Source organism: Elephas maximus, chromosome 19 (genome assembly GCF_024166365.1).
Source record: "Elephas maximus indicus isolate mEleMax1 chromosome 19, mEleMax1 primary haplotype, whole genome shotgun sequence".
NCBI lineage: Eukaryota > Metazoa > Chordata > Mammalia > Proboscidea > Elephantidae > Elephas > Elephas maximus.
Genome location: NC_064837.1, coordinates 65,853,112 through 65,872,165, shown reverse-complemented (window position 1 = coordinate 65,872,165; position 19,054 = coordinate 65,853,112). Strand labels below are relative to the sequence as shown.

Here is a 19,054-nt window from a genome sequence, read left to right as displayed (position 1 = left end):
GCTTCGGACTAAGACGGACTAGGAAAAATGGCCCGGCAACCTACTGCCAAAAATCAACTGATGAAAACACTATGACTCACAATGGTCTGATCCTGTTATGCGTGGGGTCGCCATGAGTTGGGGGCTCACTTGACAGCAGCCAACCAAACTTGTAACACTTGTAACTGCACTTGTAACAACTGGGAACCCCACAAGGCAGAGGTATAGCCAGGGGTTATTAGAGGGAGGCATTTGCCCCCAGGTGCAAGTCCAGCGGGCACCAGACGAGCCCAGCCAGTGAATCACCCCCCCAACGAAGGGGGGCGCAAACTTAGAGACTGACCCGGGTGTCCGTTACCCTCACTACACCTCTGCCACAAGGGCAGGGACCGTGAGTCTTGGCTGGTCACCTCTGAACCCCAAGCCCCTGGCACATAGTGTGTGCTGGACAAAGACTGGTGAATAAAGATACATCCCAAGTAGAATCAAAACCTCAGGGTTATAAAGACCTTAAAACGCCAAAAAAACAAACCTGTTGCTATCCAGTCGATTCTGACTCATAGTGAGCCTATAGGACAGAGTACAACTGCCACCTAGGGTTTCCAAGGTGTAAATCCTTATGGAAGCAGACTGCCACATCTTTCTCCCTGGGAGCGGCTACTTAGCAGCCGAGCCTTTAACCATTGTACTACCAGGGCTCTTCCATAAAGACCTTAATGACTGTTTAATCCAGGGCATGAAGGGGAGTAAGCCCTTTTGCCTCCAGGCACCCCTCTACCTTGGCACAACCTCCCTGTCTTCCTTTGATGTCTAGATGAAGCCAGTCACCAGGTGTGAGATATTTGGGGCCTCCTCCTGTCATGACAACAGGAAAAGGCCAGCAGGGGTAGCGAGGGCCCTTCCTTTCCCCCCTCCAGGGATACAAGTCAGACAGACTCAGGATGGTTAACTCTTGCCATTTATTCCTGAAGACAGAAGGCGCAGCGGTGTTCAGATACAGTTAGGTACAGTCCACTCTGATTCAAATGGCTTGACAATGAGATTCTCCTGAGCACCGACCTGGTCTGGGAGCAGATCGGGGGCAAGGCAAGGCCCTGGCTGGTGATCATTTCCATCCATAGGGACATTTCTACACCATGAAAAACTACCATCATTGGACCAGTCCAATAAAGAGGTAATAATGTGTTTATTAAAAACTCTTTTCCACCCAGAGGCAGTTAAATTTTATAATTTAAAACCCAGCCCACTACAAAAAGGGAAGAGGAGGAATAAAAACTGTGCAACATTGACAAAAGAACTGAGACAGACGGGCCCCAGAAGGGGCGGCCCCAGGGCCTGGGATCTCTCTTCTCTGGAGGCCAGGAGCAGCAGCAGCAGGGTGGGACCTGGGGTGTCCCGGCACGGCCTAGTCCTCGGCCTGTCCAGGTGGGGGCAGTGCCCCAGGACGGGCCCTCAGTAGTGTGTGTTCACTGAGCACTGTGGACGCCCCCTTGTTCACTCTGCTGTGGAAGGAACACGGCTCAGGGCCTCCTGGGAGGGACAGGGTCTCAGCCACCCATCCTGAGCCCAGACACAGAGGTTTCCAGGACAACTGGGGTATGTGTCAGGGCTAGGATAGGGGAGGGGAGAAGGAAGTTCCTCCACCTGTCTGCTCCCCACCAGCCAGCAACAGTCCCCTAAGCCCTTACCTCCTCCATTGCTGAGGCTGTACCCCACCGCCATTCTCCGGGAATGCCAATCCCCATAGCTCCTGCATTTGCAAAGACACAGCAGTCAGTGTCCGCAGGGCACTCGGTTGCCAGACAAGGACCTTCCATCCGTGGTGCCCCTCCCAGAGCCTCAGCCCAGCCGGGCACACCTAAGCAGGTGACTTACGCTCGGTCTCCCTCCAGTGTGCTCTGGATCTCCTTCAGCACTCCTACGAGTCAGGTGGGAACGGAGGGCTGTAAGGCCAGTGGGGGCTGATCCAAGCCCTGCTCCCCCTTCTACTGGGTGCTGGATGAGCCCGTCCCCTCAGGGAAATGGCCCTCTGTCCCACCCTGGCTTTCCAGGTCTCCTGGGGAACATTCCCCACCCTGCCCCCAGACTCACTCTCGTCATTGAGCAGCGCGTGCTCCATCACGGGGCCTGGCATCCTCTCTGGAAGGCAGAGTCCTGGTCAGCAAGGCCCATGCTGGGCCTCCCTTCCCCTGCTCCCTCTCACAGGGTGGGGGTGCTTGAACCCAGAGCTCAAGGCTGGAAGGAATGCTGTTTCCACTCCAGCTGACCTGGGACCCCACCCTTCCTGCCCCTCCCCAGGTCTGGGCTGGGTGTGGCTCAGGTGTGCACGTACAGCCTCTGCCCCTACAGAGGCCTGTCTTACCCTCTCCATCACTCTGGCTCCCTGAGTTCCTGTTGGGGGAGAGACAGTGAGGACAGGGCCACTAGGCTCCCCGCCCAGCTCTAAAGGCCTTGTCCCATGGCATGAGATGAACTATGGGCCAGGCCTGCCTGCACTGAGGCATCTGAGAGGGAAACAGCCCCACTGGGATTGGCAGAAGAGATACAAGAGCTGGGCTCACAGTCACCACTTACCAGGGGGACTCTGATCAGTCCCTAGCGGGCACCTCAGGATGTGCAGGGAAGGGAGGAGCTGTGGCAAAGGCCTCCCTTTTACCCACCTGGCTCGGCCCACAGCCTTCTCATGGCCCGCCCCATTGTGGGGGCAACTGTGGTTCTTGGTTTCTGCTGATTCCACCAGACACCGGGGCTCAACCAGCCACTTAGTGGAGAGAGAGAAGCGCTCAAACTCCGAGGGGGAGATCAGGTAGAAACCTGGGGAATGGATGGAAACCTGGCAGGTAAGATTGGCCAGGGTCTCCGGGGTCCTGAGGCTTCAGAAGGTGTTTCCCTGGGCAGCGGGACGAGTCAGGGTCCCAAGCCTCCTGGCAGTTCTCCGCCTGAGGCCAATCCAGCCTTGCCTTGTCTGCATGCAGTACCCCTGGCTGCCCTTCCTGAGGCTGAGAAGCCCTCCTCCACGCCCACCCCCGTCCCAGCTAACACCTGCTGCCTACACACCTTGGCCATATTTGGTGAAGACACAGGAGGCGATGCCACTAACATCCTCCCGGCGGATGCAGCTGAAGCGCACCTGGGGCTTGAGCAGGGGCAGCGAGACCACCTGGACGTCGCCCAGGTTGGTGAGGACAGCCAGGTGATGCTCCCCATAATCCTCAGTTCGACAGCTGCCGAAGTGGGCCACGCTGACCCGCCGCACCCGCGAGCCCTCCAGGGCCGTCAGCTTCAGCTTCAGCTTGGCACTGACCTTGGGTAGTGTAAACACCTGCAGGTACGGGGTGGCTGGTCATGCCACGGCCGGAACACAGCTCCACCCTGCCAGGGAAGGACCCCTTGCCTTCCTGCCTACTGCTGCCACTGGCCTCTGCTGGGCTGGCCCGGCCGGCTTTCCTCACACATGGTTCAGCCCTCAGGCTCCCCAAGCTCTCAGATGTATGGTCACTGGCACTTGGGCCAGCAGAACACCAAGGCCACTTATTTCCTTGTCTAGGTTTGGTGTCCCTTCCATAAACACAGGTCCTGCTTCGGCATCCCCACCTCTGCCCTGGGGCCTAGGGACTCCACACAGACCCCTCATTCTTTCCTGTGCCCCTGCAGCCCCACCAACACCAACATCAAATAAAATCTTACCCAGATGAATCCCAGCCATCATCAGCTATGCCCAGGATGAGTTCCCAGATGTCCCAGGGACTCCTGGGAACCCTGCCTTGCCCCCCATGTGGCACCTTGGGGAACCCTACCTCCCCCTACACAGCACCTTGAACTGCTCCTCCGACACAACCAGTAGCTGGTGACTTCCTTGCATGTCTGGGCTCTTTGACAGGTCGTGGGCCACCTCCAGGGGCTCTGGAAGGGGCACGCTGTGTCCGTCCAGCACTAGGATGCCCACCACAGGTGCACGGTGCATCAGCTGGATCTCCTTGGCTACAGGAAGGAGCAGGTGGTGGGCTGCGTGGTTGAGGACACCACCCACCCTGGCAAAATCAGCAAAGTGCCCACTGCCCTCACCCCTGCCAGCACTCACTCTGCTCTGCCCGCACGGGCTCATCCATCCTCCGCTCGGCAGGGGGCACGCGCAGGGAGAAGGCGTAGACAGTACCGCCATTGGTGCCAGCCCACAGTGACGGGCAGTGGCGGGAGCCTGCCAAAGGGAAAAGGCTTTGGGTGTCTGAGCCCGGCTCTGGGAAGAGGGTCGAGAAATCCCCTCTAGGAGCCAGGTGGAGTCAGGCGGGCGACCTGGGCTCACATCCCACCTAGCCACGCACTACCTGGCTGCTCCTAAGTCAGTTTCCTTCTCTGTAAATGGAGGCACTGTGGCCCTGCCTAACCCCTGGGGTGCAGGATGGGGTCAGACAGGGAAGGCTCTCTGACAACCACAAGGGGCCCTGCACAAATGCCCCCAGCCAGGATGCCTCAGTGGCCACTCAGATAGCGGTGGCCACCCCCACTCCACCCTTGCCCTGTGAGGAGGGACAAGCTGAGGCCCAGAAAGGTCAAGAGATATGTCCGACTTGAGACTGTGTTGGGATCTCCTCCCTGGAGGGGAGATGTGAGGGTAGAGGGGGTTAGAAGCTGGTGAAATGGACACGAAAAGAGAGAGTGGAGGGAGGGAGCGGGTTGTCTCATTAGGGGGAGAGGAATTGGGAGTATGTAGCAAGGTGTATATAAGTTTTTGCGTGACGGACTGACTTGATTTGTAAATTTTCACTTAAAGCACAATAAAAATTAAAAAAAAAAAAATAAAGAGATGTGTCCGAGGTCACACTTCCAGAAAATGGTGGAGTCTGAGGTGCCCACGGCCACCTGACTCCAAAGCCCAGGAAGGCAGCAGCATCCAACACACCCTCATGCTAGGGATGCCCACCTGGGCCCCCTCACCCTGGCCGACCACTCACTGTCCCTCAGGTAGGTGTCGGCAAAGTAGAGGGTGCGGACAAAGCCGGTGAAGGAGTCCTCGGCCGAGCGGGCCTCGATCTTGCGCTGCACAGGTGCCAGCTCCATGTTCTGCAGGCCAGCGCGCTCTGTCTTGGCCTCTGGCACCTGCGGTGGATGGGTCAGGCCTGATGCGGGGCTCTCGCTGCCCCTCCCTAGGGCACTGTTGGCTCAGTGCCATCCCACCAGGGGAAGACTGGCCCCAGCCCAGTGCCAACCCCTGCCTGGCCTGGATCCCAGGAGACCATATCTAAGTGCAAGATGCCTGGGTGGAAACGGGGGCGGGCGGGGGGGAGGGGGATCCTCTGTCCTCCCCGCAGACTATAGGGAAAAAGGGGCAGGGGAATACCAAAAAACAGCTAAGAGGTACTGAGGACTTACCCCTAAGTATTACAATGATTCCCAGTTTGCACTTGGGGAAGTTGAGGCACAGAGAATCAGTGAGACATATCCAAGGTCACAGCAGGTGGTGGGGCAGGATATGACCCTCTGTATCAGGACCCAGGGGCTGTGTTGCAGCCACTGAGCAAGCCCAGGGGTGGGGACAGGGTAGTGGGGACCCACTGCTGGCAGCTGGGCTGTCGCGGGCTGAGCTCATGCCTCACCTCTCCTGGGAGGCCAGCTGGCCGCCGCTTCCGGGTGGATGCCCTGCTGCGGCGTATCCGGCGGAATGACTGGCGCAGGGATTTCTTCAGGGACTTCACACGGGACAGGGGGCCCTCCAAGGCCAGCTGGTCACTGGGATGCAGCGTGCACCTGGGGTAGATGGCAGGCGTGTCCACTGCCAGGCCCAAGGCACCTCACCTGGCCCCACCCTGGCCCCACCCACCTAGGAGGGCCGCTCACTTGACAAAGACCTGCCGCCGCTGCTGGTGGTCGACGAGGCCGAAGCCATGGCTGGTGCCAAAGGCCACAAGCCGCCACTCGGAATGTAGGGCCAGGGAGGTGACAACGGCCGGGGGCTGGCACTGCACCAGCACAAAAGGCTGGAAGCCGGGTTCGAAGTGCACAGGCCCCCGGCGGGCACACAGGCGTTCGTGCCCCTTCCAGCGGTAGCCCTCCTGGTCCTGCAGCAGGTCTGCCTCTACCTGCTCCACTGTGTGCTCCGCAGCCTCGTCGTTCAGCTCCAGCACCAGCACCTGGCAGGGCAGGCAGTGGGACCTCAGGGACCCTGACTGCTGGGGCAGAAAAGGGCCCAGGACCCAGACCAAGGCCCAGAGTCCAACCTCCACCCTTAATTCTGATTCCTGGAGGAAATCCCATCACCCTGAGACCAAAACCAAACCGGTTACTATTGAACTGACTGACTCATGGCAACACTACGTGTGTCAGAGTAGAACTGTGCTCCATAGGGTTTTCAGGGGCTGATTTCTCAGAAGACCACCAGGCCTATCTTCTGGGGCACTTCTGGGTGGACCTGAACCACCAACCTTTTGGTTAGCAGCTCAGTGTGTTAACTGTACTACCAAGGGACTCCAGCACCCTGAGGACCTCCCTTTAATGGTACCAAGCAACCCCTGCACAGGGGGAAGAGCACAGAGTGGCAGGGACCTGATGATGCATCGGGGTGGGCTCTCGGGCTGACTCCTGTCCTCTCTTTTCCCCTTTCATGAAAAGGAAGCTCCCAGGCCTGGGTGCTGCCCACGTCACCAACCCCTCCTCCACCTGGGACCAGCCTGCTACCTGCCCTGCTGTGCCCGCCACAGCCAGGTAGCCGCTGTATTTGCAGAGGAAAATCTTCTGGATGCCCAGCCGAGGGTCATCACTGTAGGGGTCGAAAGAGCCCACCTAACCAGGGGAGAGAAGCCCTTGAGCCGTCCGTGGGGGCCAGACCCGGCCTGTCCCTGTCGTACCTGGCTCCCAGGCATGTGGCCTCACCTTGCGTAGTGGGGGCCACTCATCCTCGCCCTGAGTGTGGAGGCTCTCGTTGGGGTCCGCATCAGTGAGGAACACTGGTACGGTGCTGAGCTTGTAGAGGAGCCGCAAGCAGACGCCCGAGGCATCCCAGAACCGCACAGTGCCGTCCTCATGCCTGTAGGCAGAGCCCGCCTGCCCGCCCTTAGAGGGATGCAGGGCCTGGGGCCTGGCCCGCAGACACTGCTTCCACCCGGCATATCCCGCTAGGAGGAGAGTGGCATCAAAGTCACCTACCCCGTGAGCAGCAGGTCCCTCTGGGGTGGGGCTGGGGCCAGGTTGGTGCCCCCATCAATGGGCCACTCCTGGAGAAGAGACAGGCATGTCCGTGGAGAGCTTGGCCCGGAGGCTGGGGGTATGGTGTGAGGCTGGACCTACCATGCTGGAGAACTGCGTGCTCTGCCGGCTGCCGGCAGTGATGACGCGCTCCCACAGCTTCAGGGGGATGTTGGAGACGTGGTGGGAGCAGGTGATGGCGGAGCAGTGCAGGGAAGCCAGGTAGGGTGGCTGCACTAGTGGCCAGCCGGCCACCTTCAGGTCAATCACCACCAGCTCCTCCTCGGCCAGCACCACCAGGGCGTAGGGGTCGTCAAAGGCTGGGGGAGAGTCCAAGGGTCAGGGGGCACAGGAGCCAGTTGGAAGCAGCTTGCCCCAGTCTGCCCCTGCTGAGTCAGAGCTCCAGGGTTGGAGCCAGGGAATTTGCATTTTAAAAACAAACTCCCTGGGAGATTCTGCTGCTCAGCTGGTTTCAGGGCTACAGCCTGGGGCCCCAGGGAGAGCCTCAAACCACACGTGGGGACCTGGCTAGAAAGCCCCTGCTCTCAGCTGCTTGAGTGGAGTCCCTTCCCTGCCAGGAGGACAGTGGGTGTCGGGGAGCAGCCCTGTCTCACAAACTGGTGAACGTAACTGGCACAGGGCGAACAGGCAGAAGACACTGGCCCAGAACTGGGGTCAGGAAAGGGGCCCAGGGGTCTGCCAATCCTCTTCCTTGGCTCCCTCCCGTGAGATGCCTGTCTTCCCTACTTGCAGCCAACAGTCCTGGCTCAGGTGTGCCTAGTAATGCTCTCGCCACACCACAAGCTGCAGAGGTGGTGTGTTGTCTGGCCCTGGGTGCACCAGGCTCTAGGAGCACCTAGTTGGTGCTCAATAAATGTGTTTGACAACTGACAGACAGGAGGCCTTAGGTTAGAGTAAGGCTCTGCGGCCCTGTCCTGCCTGTCCCCCAGGCTTCTCGCAGAGTGGGGCTGGGCACCTCCAGGCATCTTCCCCTCGGCCTATTTCCCAAAAGATCTCTGGGAAAAGAGGAGAGCAGGCCTCCCTCCTTCTTTTCCACTCGGCTTCCTAAGCCCTTCCTCCCTGGACTAGGCTGGTCTTCTCAGGCTCCCATCTGGCCTGTGGCCGTGGGCCCCCTCAGAGCCCAGCCTGGGAAACCCACCGTCTGGGGCACCTGCCTAGCTGACAGCCTCGATACCGCCCTTCGTCAGTATGTTCCAGAAGCCTGGCTGGGAGTGTGGCCCTCACAGGCTGGCACATTCCCTCCAGGCCCAGGAGAGCCTGCGTCAGCTCTTTGGGACACATGTCTATCCCTTGCTCCCCTACAGCACAGACTCTGGAAAGAATGGCCCATCCTCTCTGCAGGCCAGCAGCTTCCCAGCTCTGAATCTCTGTCCCCAGGCCTCTGCAAGGCTGGCCCATCTGGGTTTCTGTTCAAATATGTCCCCACCTCTGGGAGGCTTGCCCTGATACCCTGTCTAATCAGCACTCCCCTGCCCTCCACTGCTCTTACCCGGCCATTTGTTCTTAGCACTCAGCCTCTGTCAACCTGTTCACCGTCTCCCCACACTCGAAGCTCAGGCCCTTGAGGGCAGGGGCTTTGTCCGTTTTTTCCTAGCCACAGTAAGTGTTCAATAAATCAGAAAGCTTGCCCAGGACAGTTCAGCCAGAGCCCCAGGCCAGGCAGGGCCATCACCCGGGAGCCTCAGGGCTGAGGGGTAGTGCCCCTCACTATGCACCCATGTCACAGCCCTTTGGAGCTTGGAGGACAATCACAGGAGGGCGCTGGCCCTAGAGGACTCCACTTAAACATACAGCTCAGCTTCTCTCCCGCTTCCGCCTCTGCTGGGGATCAGATGACCCGGCCAGCGAAGGGGGGTGGGGCCACCATAGCCCAGGCTTCTTGCCCAAGCCCAAGGAGACCCCAGGCTGTGCCAAGCCCCTGCTCAGCAACCCTGTGTCAAGTATGAAGAGGGTGAAGAGGCTGAGAAAGAAGGAAAAGCGAGTTGGGGAGTCTCTCTTGATGATGATGAGGCCGGGAGAACACAGACCTGCTGCGTCCTGGAGCAGCCATCTCTCCTCACCTGGGGCCCTGGGGCATGTCGGGCAGAGTCATTGGAAAGGAGCCCCTCCCTCCTGGAGTGCCTGCTCGGCCGCCTCTCCAGATTTCGACATCAGCCCTTTCTGGTCTTGCCTGTCACTCAATTTTTGAAGCTGAGTCAGGGCTTTGCTATCTGCCTGAGCTGCAGGAGAGCCACTCAGTGCTGGCCCCGCTGCCACCCCATGCCCCACCCCAAAAGGGAGGCTTCGAGCAAAAAGGAGCCCCTTGCCTAAGCTGGTGGACCGTTAAATCCAACCATACAGACACACCCAGAACAGAGGCCCACCAGAACCCCTGGAAGAGCAAAGAGCTTACAGGCAGGCAGAGTGTGGCCAGCGATGACAATGCCACAGGCCAGCCCCTGATGGGGAGGCCGACAGGGATGGGGTTAATGGGACTGACCCAGGCTGCTGGCCTCGGTGACACTAAGAAGGGACGTGGTGAGGCTAAGGGTCCCCAGACGGTGGCGGGTTGGCAAACTCCAGCGCAGGACCCTCCCTGCTTATTTATGGCTCCGTCCCCTTCCCCACAGCTCCCTACACCCACTCCTGAGGTGCACCCACCAGCCGTGGGGTCCGCCTCGGCGAGGACCGTGAAGTCAATGACACGGGAGGTGAAGTCAAAGGCCGTCTGCTGGCTGCCATGGATCACCGAGATGCAGTGGCGGTCCCCATAGCTGGCCCTTGGCATGCCACCCTGGAAGATGGTGAAGGGCAACCTGGGGGCACAGAAGGGCAGCGTGGGCCTGGGGTCCCAACACAGCCCCCCAGGCTGGGCTGCCAGTGTGGGCTTCTCTGGAGTCCAGAGGGCAGTGACTGGCCTGGAAGTCCCCAGGCCCCCAGGTCCCAGTGCTGGGCCCTTCTGTGCAAGGTGGAGAGGCCAGCCTCAGGGCGAGAGCTCACTCAGGGTACCCAAGACAGGTGGGGCTGGACCCCACCTCTTCCAGGGCTGGGACTGCCACTGCCCAGGAGAAATTGGGGTGGGTGGGGGAATCTAGGCTGGGGGTCTGACTCTGTCTTCTCTGCTTCAACCAGGGCACCCCCTTAGCCACTGATACATTGGGGGTCTCCCTGTAAGGTTTTGTTTGAAGAAACTGGTCTGCTGCTAAAACAGTCTGAAACCCACTGATCTAAACCGTCTCTTGGAGGTGGAAAAGAAGGAGGGGACTGGATTGTGCAGGAATTGGGTCCTTGAGAGGTTTGAACCGCCAGCAAGTCTGCCCTCCTCTCCCTGCCTAGATCCAAGATCTCCATGTGGGACTCAAAGCTGTTCATGAGGCACTATCTCCCCTAGGCAGAGGCCCGAGTAGCCCTCCCAGCCCTCCAGGAAGGCTCTGGAAGGGGAAGAGGACAGAGTACTGATACCTACCCCTTCTTGGTAGTCAGCCAGAAGATTTTGGTAATAGCTTTGCAAGGAAAGGGACCTAAAAGAAAAGGAGCTTGAATGGACCCTCGTGTGGAAGACTCCCCGAGGCCAGGCCTTGCTCCAAGTGCTTCCTGAGGAAGCTGTGCTGGGGATCAGTGCACCGCTTGTGGGGCTGGGGACAAAGCCGTTCCTGCCCTCTCTGGGCCCCACACCTAAATCCAGGAAAGGCTGACTGGGCAGAAAGGACCTTGCTTTGCATGCTGAAGGCGGCCCTCGGATGGTGGACAGCACTGACCGTAAGGCATGTAGCTGGGCAAGGGCTCCGGTTGCTGGACATCACCAGACATGGGCCACTGGCAGTAGCTGCCGTCAGAATGGCAGCTGACAATCAGACAGCCATCACGCTGCCAGCAGACGTTCTCCAGTTGCTTCAGAGGAGGAGGAGGAGGAGAGAGAGCAGGCATGGGTCGGGGGGCGGAGATGGTGTGTGTGTCTGGAGAACCACCACCCCCTAGCCTGGCCACCGGCCCCACTCACCTGGCTGCTAAGGAAGTGGTAGAGCACACGGCTGCCCCGCAGGTCCCAGACAACGACGAGGCCCCGGCTATAGCCGACCAGGATCTGATTGGGGTCTCGAGGGTGCTCCTGCAGGGCCTCCACCATCTCAAACACCCGCCGGTGACGGGCCTCCTCTGGCAACCTGGGTGGGCGGGGGAGAGCTGTGAGTCCATGCCGCTGGGCACTGACTGGGCAGTGGCCGAGGGCACAGCCGCACGCTGGCCCTCCAGGCAGCACAGGCTCCATGTGTGCCCGCGTGGAAAGACAGCTAGGATACACTGCTGGGGGCAGGGCAGCAACGAGTAGAACAGGACAGTGACGTTTATGATCTAAAACCCCACAGGATGCACGTGTAGGTGGTAAAACCAAAAAGAAAAGCAAGGAAGTGATCTGCAGAGAAGCCAGTGTGGGCTGCCTCCAGAGGAGGGAGAGAGCTTTGACTGGGAAGAGGGCGGGGTCTCAGGATGCTGGCAAAGTTCCATTTCTTCACCTGTTAGGGTGGTGGCTGCGGGGGGACCCACTTTACAAGAATTTGTCAAACCGCATACTTACGTTTAGTGCATTTCTTTAAGTAGGTGGTATTTCATAATAAAAACTTTTACTTTTAAATTGTTATGAAAATTATATGCCAATTCAACAATAAAAAGGTTTTAACATCCACAAGACAAAAATCTCTACGTTAGTCTGAGCCTTGACCCTCCAAGTCCCCCTCTGGGCCTGGAATGAGGACATAAAGCCCACAGCAGCCAACAGAAGACTACAAGGTGGCAGGCCCGAGACAGAGAGCCAACACTAAGGACAAAAAAAAAAAAAAAAACACAACCCAAACCTGTTGCTGTCAAGTCGATTCCAACTCATAGTGATCCTATAGGACAGAGTAAAACTTCCCTATAGGGTTTCCAAGGAGCGGCTTGGTGGATTCAGACTGCCAACTTTTTGGTTAGTAGTCAAACACTTAACCACTGCACCACCAGGGCCCCAAACACTAAGGACAGTGAGTGGAAAATGGAAACAGCCCCGAGGGCACCCCTACACAAAAACAAACCCAACCAAAGCCCTTGGCATCTACCGAAGTCCCCACGACCAACCGCTAGCACTGGCTTCCCTAGAGTTGGAATTGGCAGTGGGGGGGCGTCAAAGGGGACTTTAACCTTGTAAAATGGCAGTGGTGGCAGTGAGATGGTCAGAACCTGTCTAACCTCAGGGGGGATAACATGACTCAGGGTCGGCCCAAGTCTGATCCCTATGAGACAGCTCCACCCTCCAACCTTTCTACCAAGGCAAAAGGCCACACGATGGAACTCATTTCACCACAAGCCTTATCTGTAAAGTTCTTAATTTTTGAAAAGGATTCTATAACGATGTAGTACGTAGACAATTAAAAATGCAAGAACTGCACCGTCTTGGGAAATACAGAAAAGCATCTGAGACAGTGTCAGAAGGCAGCTCGATACAGGATTAATGGCGGCTGCTCTGTGTTCAAGTGCTGCCCTCCCCGACCTTTCCCCTGAGGTGTGTGCCTGTACATCTACCCTCGTTTATTTATATAAAAATTGGAATTTTGGTGCCCATACTGTTGTATAACTCACTTTTTTCTCCACCTAAATAGACCATGGCCATTTTCACATGTGTTTACATATTCTCCAAGATATTAATGACTGCAGAAATGCCTTTACACAGATGGGAATTGTTGAACAGTTAGATGGTTTCTGACTTTTTGCCATTAAAATACCCTGTAATGATCAGCCTTATGCCTATGTCTTTTATATGCACTTCCCCCGCTTTGGATGGACACCTTCTCAGAGCTGTTAGACTAAAGAGGTAATCTTTGAAAACATTCAGATAATTGTTGACAAAATGCAGCTGAACAGAACTTTGCTCGATGAGGAGGAAGGGTCCCAGGGCCTCAGGCCAGAGAGCCCAGTTGGGTGGCTAAGTCCCAGGGAAGGGCCCCTACCAACCAGATTCCATCAGGTGGGGCCAGGTGGATTCCCAGGTGCTGAGGCCCAGGTCCTCCTCCCCACCTCTCTTGCCTACAGACCAGGCATCCACGCTAAGCTCCGGCTGGGCCTGTCCGTCATCCTGCAAGCTGTCTACTTTGACCATGGTCACACTGCCTGACCCTGCCCTGCTGAGCAGGAAGAGCACAGGAGAACTGTACTCATAGGGACCCAGCCCCATACAGGAATCCCAACTCAGCCAGGCCCTGCTTCATCATCACCACAGACTAGATAGCTGTGTGTGTGTGTGCCAGTGCCCCTGCTCCCTAGCCCTTGGGGACAGGTCCAGCCTCATGTCACCAACCCAGCACCCTGGGCTTCTCCCTGCCCCTTGGTCCTGCAGAACCGTCCACCACTACCTACCAGTCCCCACAAGCTCCCTCCAGACTCCATCTCCCCGCCTTTTGAGTCCCACCCTTCCTTCTCCAAGTCCACACCCCATTAGACTCCCTCTTAACACCATCAACTATTTCAACAAGCTTACAGAATTAATTTGGACATGTTATCAGGAGGGACCAGTCCTTGGAGAAGGACATCATGCTTGGTAAAGTAGAGGGTCAGTGACAAAGAGAAAGATCCTCAGCAAGATGGGTTGACACAGTGGCTGCAACAATGGGTTCAAGCATTAACAGCCATCACGAGGATGGCACAGGACCAGGCAGTGATTCATTCTGTTGTACACGGAGTCACTGAGTTGGAACTGACTTGACAGCACCCAACAACAGCAACACAGGATTGTGGCTGTCAAGGCTGTTTAGCCACGCAGCCTGTGTGCACGTGGAAACTCAATACAGTGCCCCAAACACAAAGCGTCAGCAGCATGCTGTCCTAGCTCATGCAGGGAGGTTTGAGTTTGGGGGTCTGTCCACAGCACTGGGGTTTGAAAAACATAGTATCAGTGCAAAGAAAACTGGACTAGGAGTTAGTGATGCTTCCTAATCATTTTGGGCCTCAGTTTCCTCACCCTAAAAATGAGGTAACAAGTTACCCCCAAGTTCCCTTTTGGTGCTGTGATGTTAACACATTATGGGCGATAGGTTCTGAGTTTAGGGGTCAAGCGGGGAGCTGGGAGTCCCCCCTCTTGCCCCCTAGACTTCACAGGAGAGAAATTAAGATCCTGAGAGTCATTACTGGAGATCAAAGAGAGAGGCCAGGCCTCATTCAAGGGGACGGGTCCCCCAGGGCACAGGGGTTTGGGCTCACCGCTGCAGCACGGCGTCTGAGCTGACAGTCTTGTCCTCTAGCGCGCGGAAGGCCGGCAGCTGCACCACAAACACGTCACCACTCTCAGTGCCCAGGTACAGCAGCTCACGGGAGGAGTGTGGCAGGACCACAGTGATCTGTGTGGCACTGGGGGCGGCCCTGTCAGTGGGAATGGCTGCCCGTGAGCTTCCTGCTGCCCGGGTGGGGGGGACCCCATGCATAGGGTCCCCCGACTCCCAGCTCCCTCACCTCCCCCAGGGAAGGCCACGCTTAGGGGAAATCAGGTCCTCGAGGTCCTTTAGTAGGGCCTACAGTGTCTTGGGCCAGGACAAATATATTGGCTACTCTCTGCCAAGATAGGACGGAGATGGCAGTGAGCTTGGGCGAGGAGGTAAAAAAATGCCATACTGCGTGGGGATGGAAGGAGGCCCACCCACTCCTCTCAGGACAGTGGAGGATGGAGACACTCAAAAATACCCCAGGCCTTGCAGGGGCTCAACAGCCACAGCAACTGACAATGACCACCACCTCAGAAATCAGAATAATTCATGTACTGCCTTCCTCAGATCTAACTGAACTTCAATTAACTGGTTCCCTGTATTGACTGATTTTTTTATGCTAGACAGTATACTGACAGTTCAATATGAATTGCCTAATTTAATACTTAAAGCATCTCTATAAAGTTAGAACTATATTTACACCTATTGTACAAATTTAAAAAACGAGGCTTAAAGGTGGAGTTATTGGCAGATGCTTAAATAGGGCCAAAACCAACTTGGAAGTCTAGAGTTGTGTTTCTCCAAGGCTCAGGGTGTGGCCTTAGCCTTAGTCTAAGAGTAAGGGACCTTCAAAGGGTGATTCCTCCTCCCCTCCAGAGTTGGGTGCAGGGGTCAGGCTAGCTGGGAGAGGAAGGGGCCCCAGTCCTTACCCCGGGGGGCTGCGCAGTGTAAAGCTCTCCTCCTCCTGCAGCTCCGAGACCCCAGCCTTGACCTTCAGGCTCCAGAGATGCAGGCTGTTGTCGTCCAAGAGGGTGACCAGCTGGCACTAGGGAAGGAACGGGGCAGGGGACAGGGAAGGTGCTGCCTCACTAGCCAGGAAGGGCCAGATTCACCATGGCGTCTACATGCTGAAGGTCTAGCCAAGAGCCCCAGGGACTAAAAGCCCTCCACTACTCTTAGGCCAGCCTGTGGACCCCCAGGTGGGTAAGGGGAGGTGGTCTCAGACCCTCCATCAGCACTACACCCAGGGCCACCAACGTCTGTCTGTCCCCACCACCCCTTCTGGAGGACGTGAGGGTGAGAAGGCATGGGGGAGGCCCCTCACCTGTCCAAGCAGGAAGTGGATCTGCACCACGGCGTTGTTCTCACGATGCAGTCCCATGAATTCTACCCCAGGGGCGCCGTAGCTTGGAGCAGGCTCAGGAAAAATTGGGGAAGGCTAGACACCATCCCCACCTGCCCCCAGAGTGGAGACCTCTGGGCCCACATGGCAGGAACCGTCAGCACCCTGGCAGCAGAGCAGGCTTGCCCACCCCTCCAAGACAGCAGGACCTGGGTCCAGGCCACGGCAGGTAAGAGACAGCAGTGGTCCTGGCCCTGTGGGTACTCGGCCAAGGACCTGGCCTCTAGGGTGGAGCCAGCTCCACCTGGGAAAGCATCCCCGGCTAGGCAGGTGGGGCCACTCCCATAGAACAGAGCTTTGAACTGGATCAACACCCCCTGCTGAGAAGTTGCCTTTCCACCCCAGATGCACTGAATTAAAATCTACATTTTAATAAGATCCCCTGGTGATTCTATAAAGCAGTGGTTCTCAAAATTTATTATACATAAGAATCACCAGATCTTGTTAAACTGTAGATTCTAATTAAGTATATCTGGGGCGGAAATGCAAATTTTCAGCAGGAGGTAGAACCGGAATAAACCTGTTTGAAGCCCTGTCTTGGAAAGGTGAGGCTTTATTTTGGCAGCTGCTAGTTTTTTTTAGGTGCTGCAGGCCCCTGCCCCCACCAGAGCTGCAATGGACCCATCAGCTCCTGCCTGCTGGCACCTGTGAGAAATCACAGGCGGGCATCCCCCTGGGCCCAACTAGCAGCCACACCCACATGTCTTGGCAGCAAGGATTGGCAACCAGGATATGGTCACAGCCCGGCAATGATTAACCAGCTGAGGTCAGGCCAAGCCGGTAGCAGGACTGGGGCCCCTGCCCTCCTGTGTGTACACCACCTGTGGCCCAGCGCAGCTCAGCCAACCCAGATGTCTCCGGCCCAAGCTGCAGGAGGGAGGTATAGCTTCACTGGAGGAGGTGGGTTCTGTAAGGGTAGCTCCCATCTCTCAACGTTCCTAGGTTCCACCCTGGAGGCTCAGGTCAGATGCAGGACCTGTGTGTGTGTTCCAAGACCTCCAATCCAGCCCAGCCCAGGCCAACCACAGCCAAGGAGAAATCCAAAGGTGACCCTCCGTCCTGGAGCCCATGGGCTGCCTCTAAGGTGGTCAGAGCCCCCAGTCCGCCCCAGAGCCAATCCTATGGCTAAAAGAAGACCCAAGGGGACCTGGTCTAGCTGCAGGCCATGGAAGGATTGTCCCTGCCAACCCAGAGTCCAGGGGCACCCTACTCCTGGGTGTGGGTATGTGAAATCTGAAGAGCAGCCGACCCCCAACCCAAGCCTCAAGTCCCATCCCCCCACCCCCGGCCCGCATCTCTGGGCGTGTACACCACCCCAGTCACTGCTCTGACTCCTGGGTGGGGGGAAAGGCAAGCAGATGCTTCTTGGCCACCACTGGCTTTCACTCCCTGCATTCAGGACAGGCTCCTGAGGGGACATCTGGAACAACCCCAGGGATGAGGGATCATTTGCAACTTGGTTTTTTTGGTGGGGGGAAGGGCTGGGAGAGGTAAGGAGGCAGAGGAGAAAGGCCCATGGCTCCAGACCCGGCCTGGTGGCCCCTGGAAGGGCACATCCCTACCTGCCTTCAGGGGATCCCCCAAGAACCACCCCACTGCAGCTTGAGTGAATGAAGAATCCTGCTTTTATCCCCACAGACCACATGGATTAGGTGGTTGACATCCTTCCCCAACGTCCCCTGATCCTGGGGTCCTGTCCCTTGTACACCTTGCTGGCTGGGAGCTGGAAAAAGGATACAGCTTGATGGCTCCAGAGCGAGTGCCAATGGCCAGCAAGCGCAGTGAGGGGCTGTAGCCAAGGGCGCTGGGCTGGTGCGGGAAGCCATGCTCCACGGTCTGCAACGAGACCCACACGGTGGCGGCACGGCCTCAGCGCCGGCCGTTCTGTCCCCCACGGGTGGCCAGACCAGTGCCAGAATGGTGGAGCCACAGCCCAGAGCTGCCCCCCAGCCTCAGGCAGACATCTGTGGCAGCCGCGGATGGCAAGAAGTGGTTACTTTCAGGGTTCTACCCTGGCACCTCTGAGGATTGGGGCCAAATCTAGGCCCATCTAGGCCCCACCCTTTGCCCACTCCTGAGCCTGTCCTCGGCTGCGTGGCCACCTCTGCGAGCACCTTCTCTTCCAACACCACGTCGGCCACTTGGCCCTTCTAGGAAAGCTGACCTGGTACCTCCACCACCCACCCCGTGGGAACTCACCCAGACCTCCTGGGTAGTTGGGGGCCTGGTAGGGGATGTGGAGGCAAGGGAAGCTTTGGGGGACTGACACAGTGGTGGCACCTGGCCACTCAGGAAGCCAGGTTGCAACGTAGCTTCAGGCCCACCCCCATGGACCAACAGTTCCTAGTTCTGGACTCTCCAAGGCCCCGCCAACCCTAAATGTCTGATCCAAGCGCCCTTGTAGACACTGGGAGTCCTCCTTCACCGGCTTCCCAGAGAGGACATCTCTATAGTGTCATTTGCATCTCTGTAGTAAAGATCACAGCCTTGGAAATCCTTTGGGGCTGTTTACTGGGACCTATAGGGTCGCTGTGAATCAGAATCCACTTGACGGCACACAAGTGTCTTATATGCTTTTGTCCATCTCTTACTATGGAATTAGTGTATAAAAAAAATAGAAAATTTGGAACATACAAAAAAGTTTGATAAAGAAAACAAAAATTACCCATACTCCCACAGCCAGAAGTAACTTATTAACATCATGGTGTCTGACCTGAGTCTTTTCCGTGCTTGTGAACATATCTATGTTTAAAGCACGTTTATTTAATCTATATAAAAACACATACTTGGGATCACGCTATATGTATCCATGATCATCTTCAGGTGTGTGTATAGCTTTGTAGTCTTTTTCCCACTTATGTCCAGCCCAGGTTCTTAAAAGCCCTAACATGATTTTTAAATGGCTGGAGAAGACTCCCTGGAGAAGGCTCCACGGTTGAATATTTACTTTGTTTCTAGCATTTTTGCAAATAGTGCATTGATGATCATTTCTGGGCTCAGATCTTTACCTGCAACTCTGAGTACCTCCTGAGGCAGATGACCCAGAGGTGAAAATTACAGGTTAAAAGGTACAGGTGTAAACGATACAGATTTCCACAGTCTCCGGGAAGGTGTTTTGGTTTTGCTTCTCAAGCAGCTGCCCCCACCTCCCATCCGCAGAGGACAGGGGACTTGTACAGCTAGAGAGGAGCGGAGCAAAGAGATGTCAACCAGCTGCTTTAAAGAAAAAGGAACAAGTCTAACCATGGGGACTCAGTGATTTTGCCCTGCA

General features: G+C 56.8%; 1 protein-coding gene across 9 annotated transcripts in view; it reads right to left on the bottom strand.

Annotated features, from left to right (window-relative positions):
• Positions 1–903: 903 nt before the first annotated feature.
• Positions 904–19,054, bottom strand: part of LLGL2 (LLGL scribble cell polarity complex component 2) — a 40,971-nt gene continuing 22,820 nt past the window's right edge. For 7 of the 9 annotated variants that reach the window (XM_049858917.1, XM_049858913.1, XM_049858911.1 and 4 more), the window contains 24 exons: positions 17,522–17,619; positions 15,706–15,787; positions 15,311–15,426; positions 14,383–14,541; positions 11,159–11,321; positions 10,917–11,049; positions 10,625–10,679; positions 9,820–9,974; positions 7,261–7,478; positions 7,120–7,187; positions 6,847–7,000; positions 6,652–6,756; positions 5,815–6,107; positions 5,574–5,724; positions 4,932–5,076; positions 4,061–4,177; positions 3,794–3,960; positions 3,037–3,301; positions 2,640–2,793; positions 2,342–2,370; positions 2,071–2,118; positions 1,855–1,897; positions 1,668–1,729; positions 904–1,481 (listed from right to left, as the gene is read on the bottom strand). In XM_049858917.1, the coding sequence (XP_049714874.1) occupies positions 1,474–1,481; positions 1,668–1,729; positions 1,855–1,897; positions 2,071–2,118; positions 2,342–2,370; positions 2,640–2,793; positions 3,037–3,301; positions 3,794–3,960; positions 4,061–4,177; positions 4,932–5,076; positions 5,574–5,724; positions 5,815–6,107; positions 6,652–6,756; positions 6,847–7,000; positions 7,120–7,187; positions 7,261–7,478; positions 9,820–9,974; positions 10,625–10,679; positions 10,917–11,049; positions 11,159–11,321; positions 14,383–14,541; positions 15,311–15,426; positions 15,706–15,787; positions 17,522–17,619 (2,988 nt within the window). In that variant the 3' untranslated portion in view covers positions 904–1,473. Of the gene's footprint in view, positions 1,482–1,667; positions 1,730–1,854; positions 1,898–2,070; positions 2,119–2,341; positions 2,371–2,639; positions 2,794–3,036; positions 3,302–3,776; positions 3,961–4,060; positions 4,178–4,931; positions 5,077–5,573; positions 5,725–5,814; positions 6,108–6,651; positions 6,757–6,846; positions 7,001–7,119; positions 7,188–7,260; positions 7,479–9,819; positions 9,975–10,624; positions 10,680–10,916; positions 11,050–11,158; positions 11,322–14,382; positions 14,542–15,310; positions 15,427–15,705; positions 15,788–17,521; positions 17,620–19,054 lie in introns of those variants that run through there. The other 2 variants (XM_049858918.1, XM_049858919.1) reach the window with 2 other exon arrangements.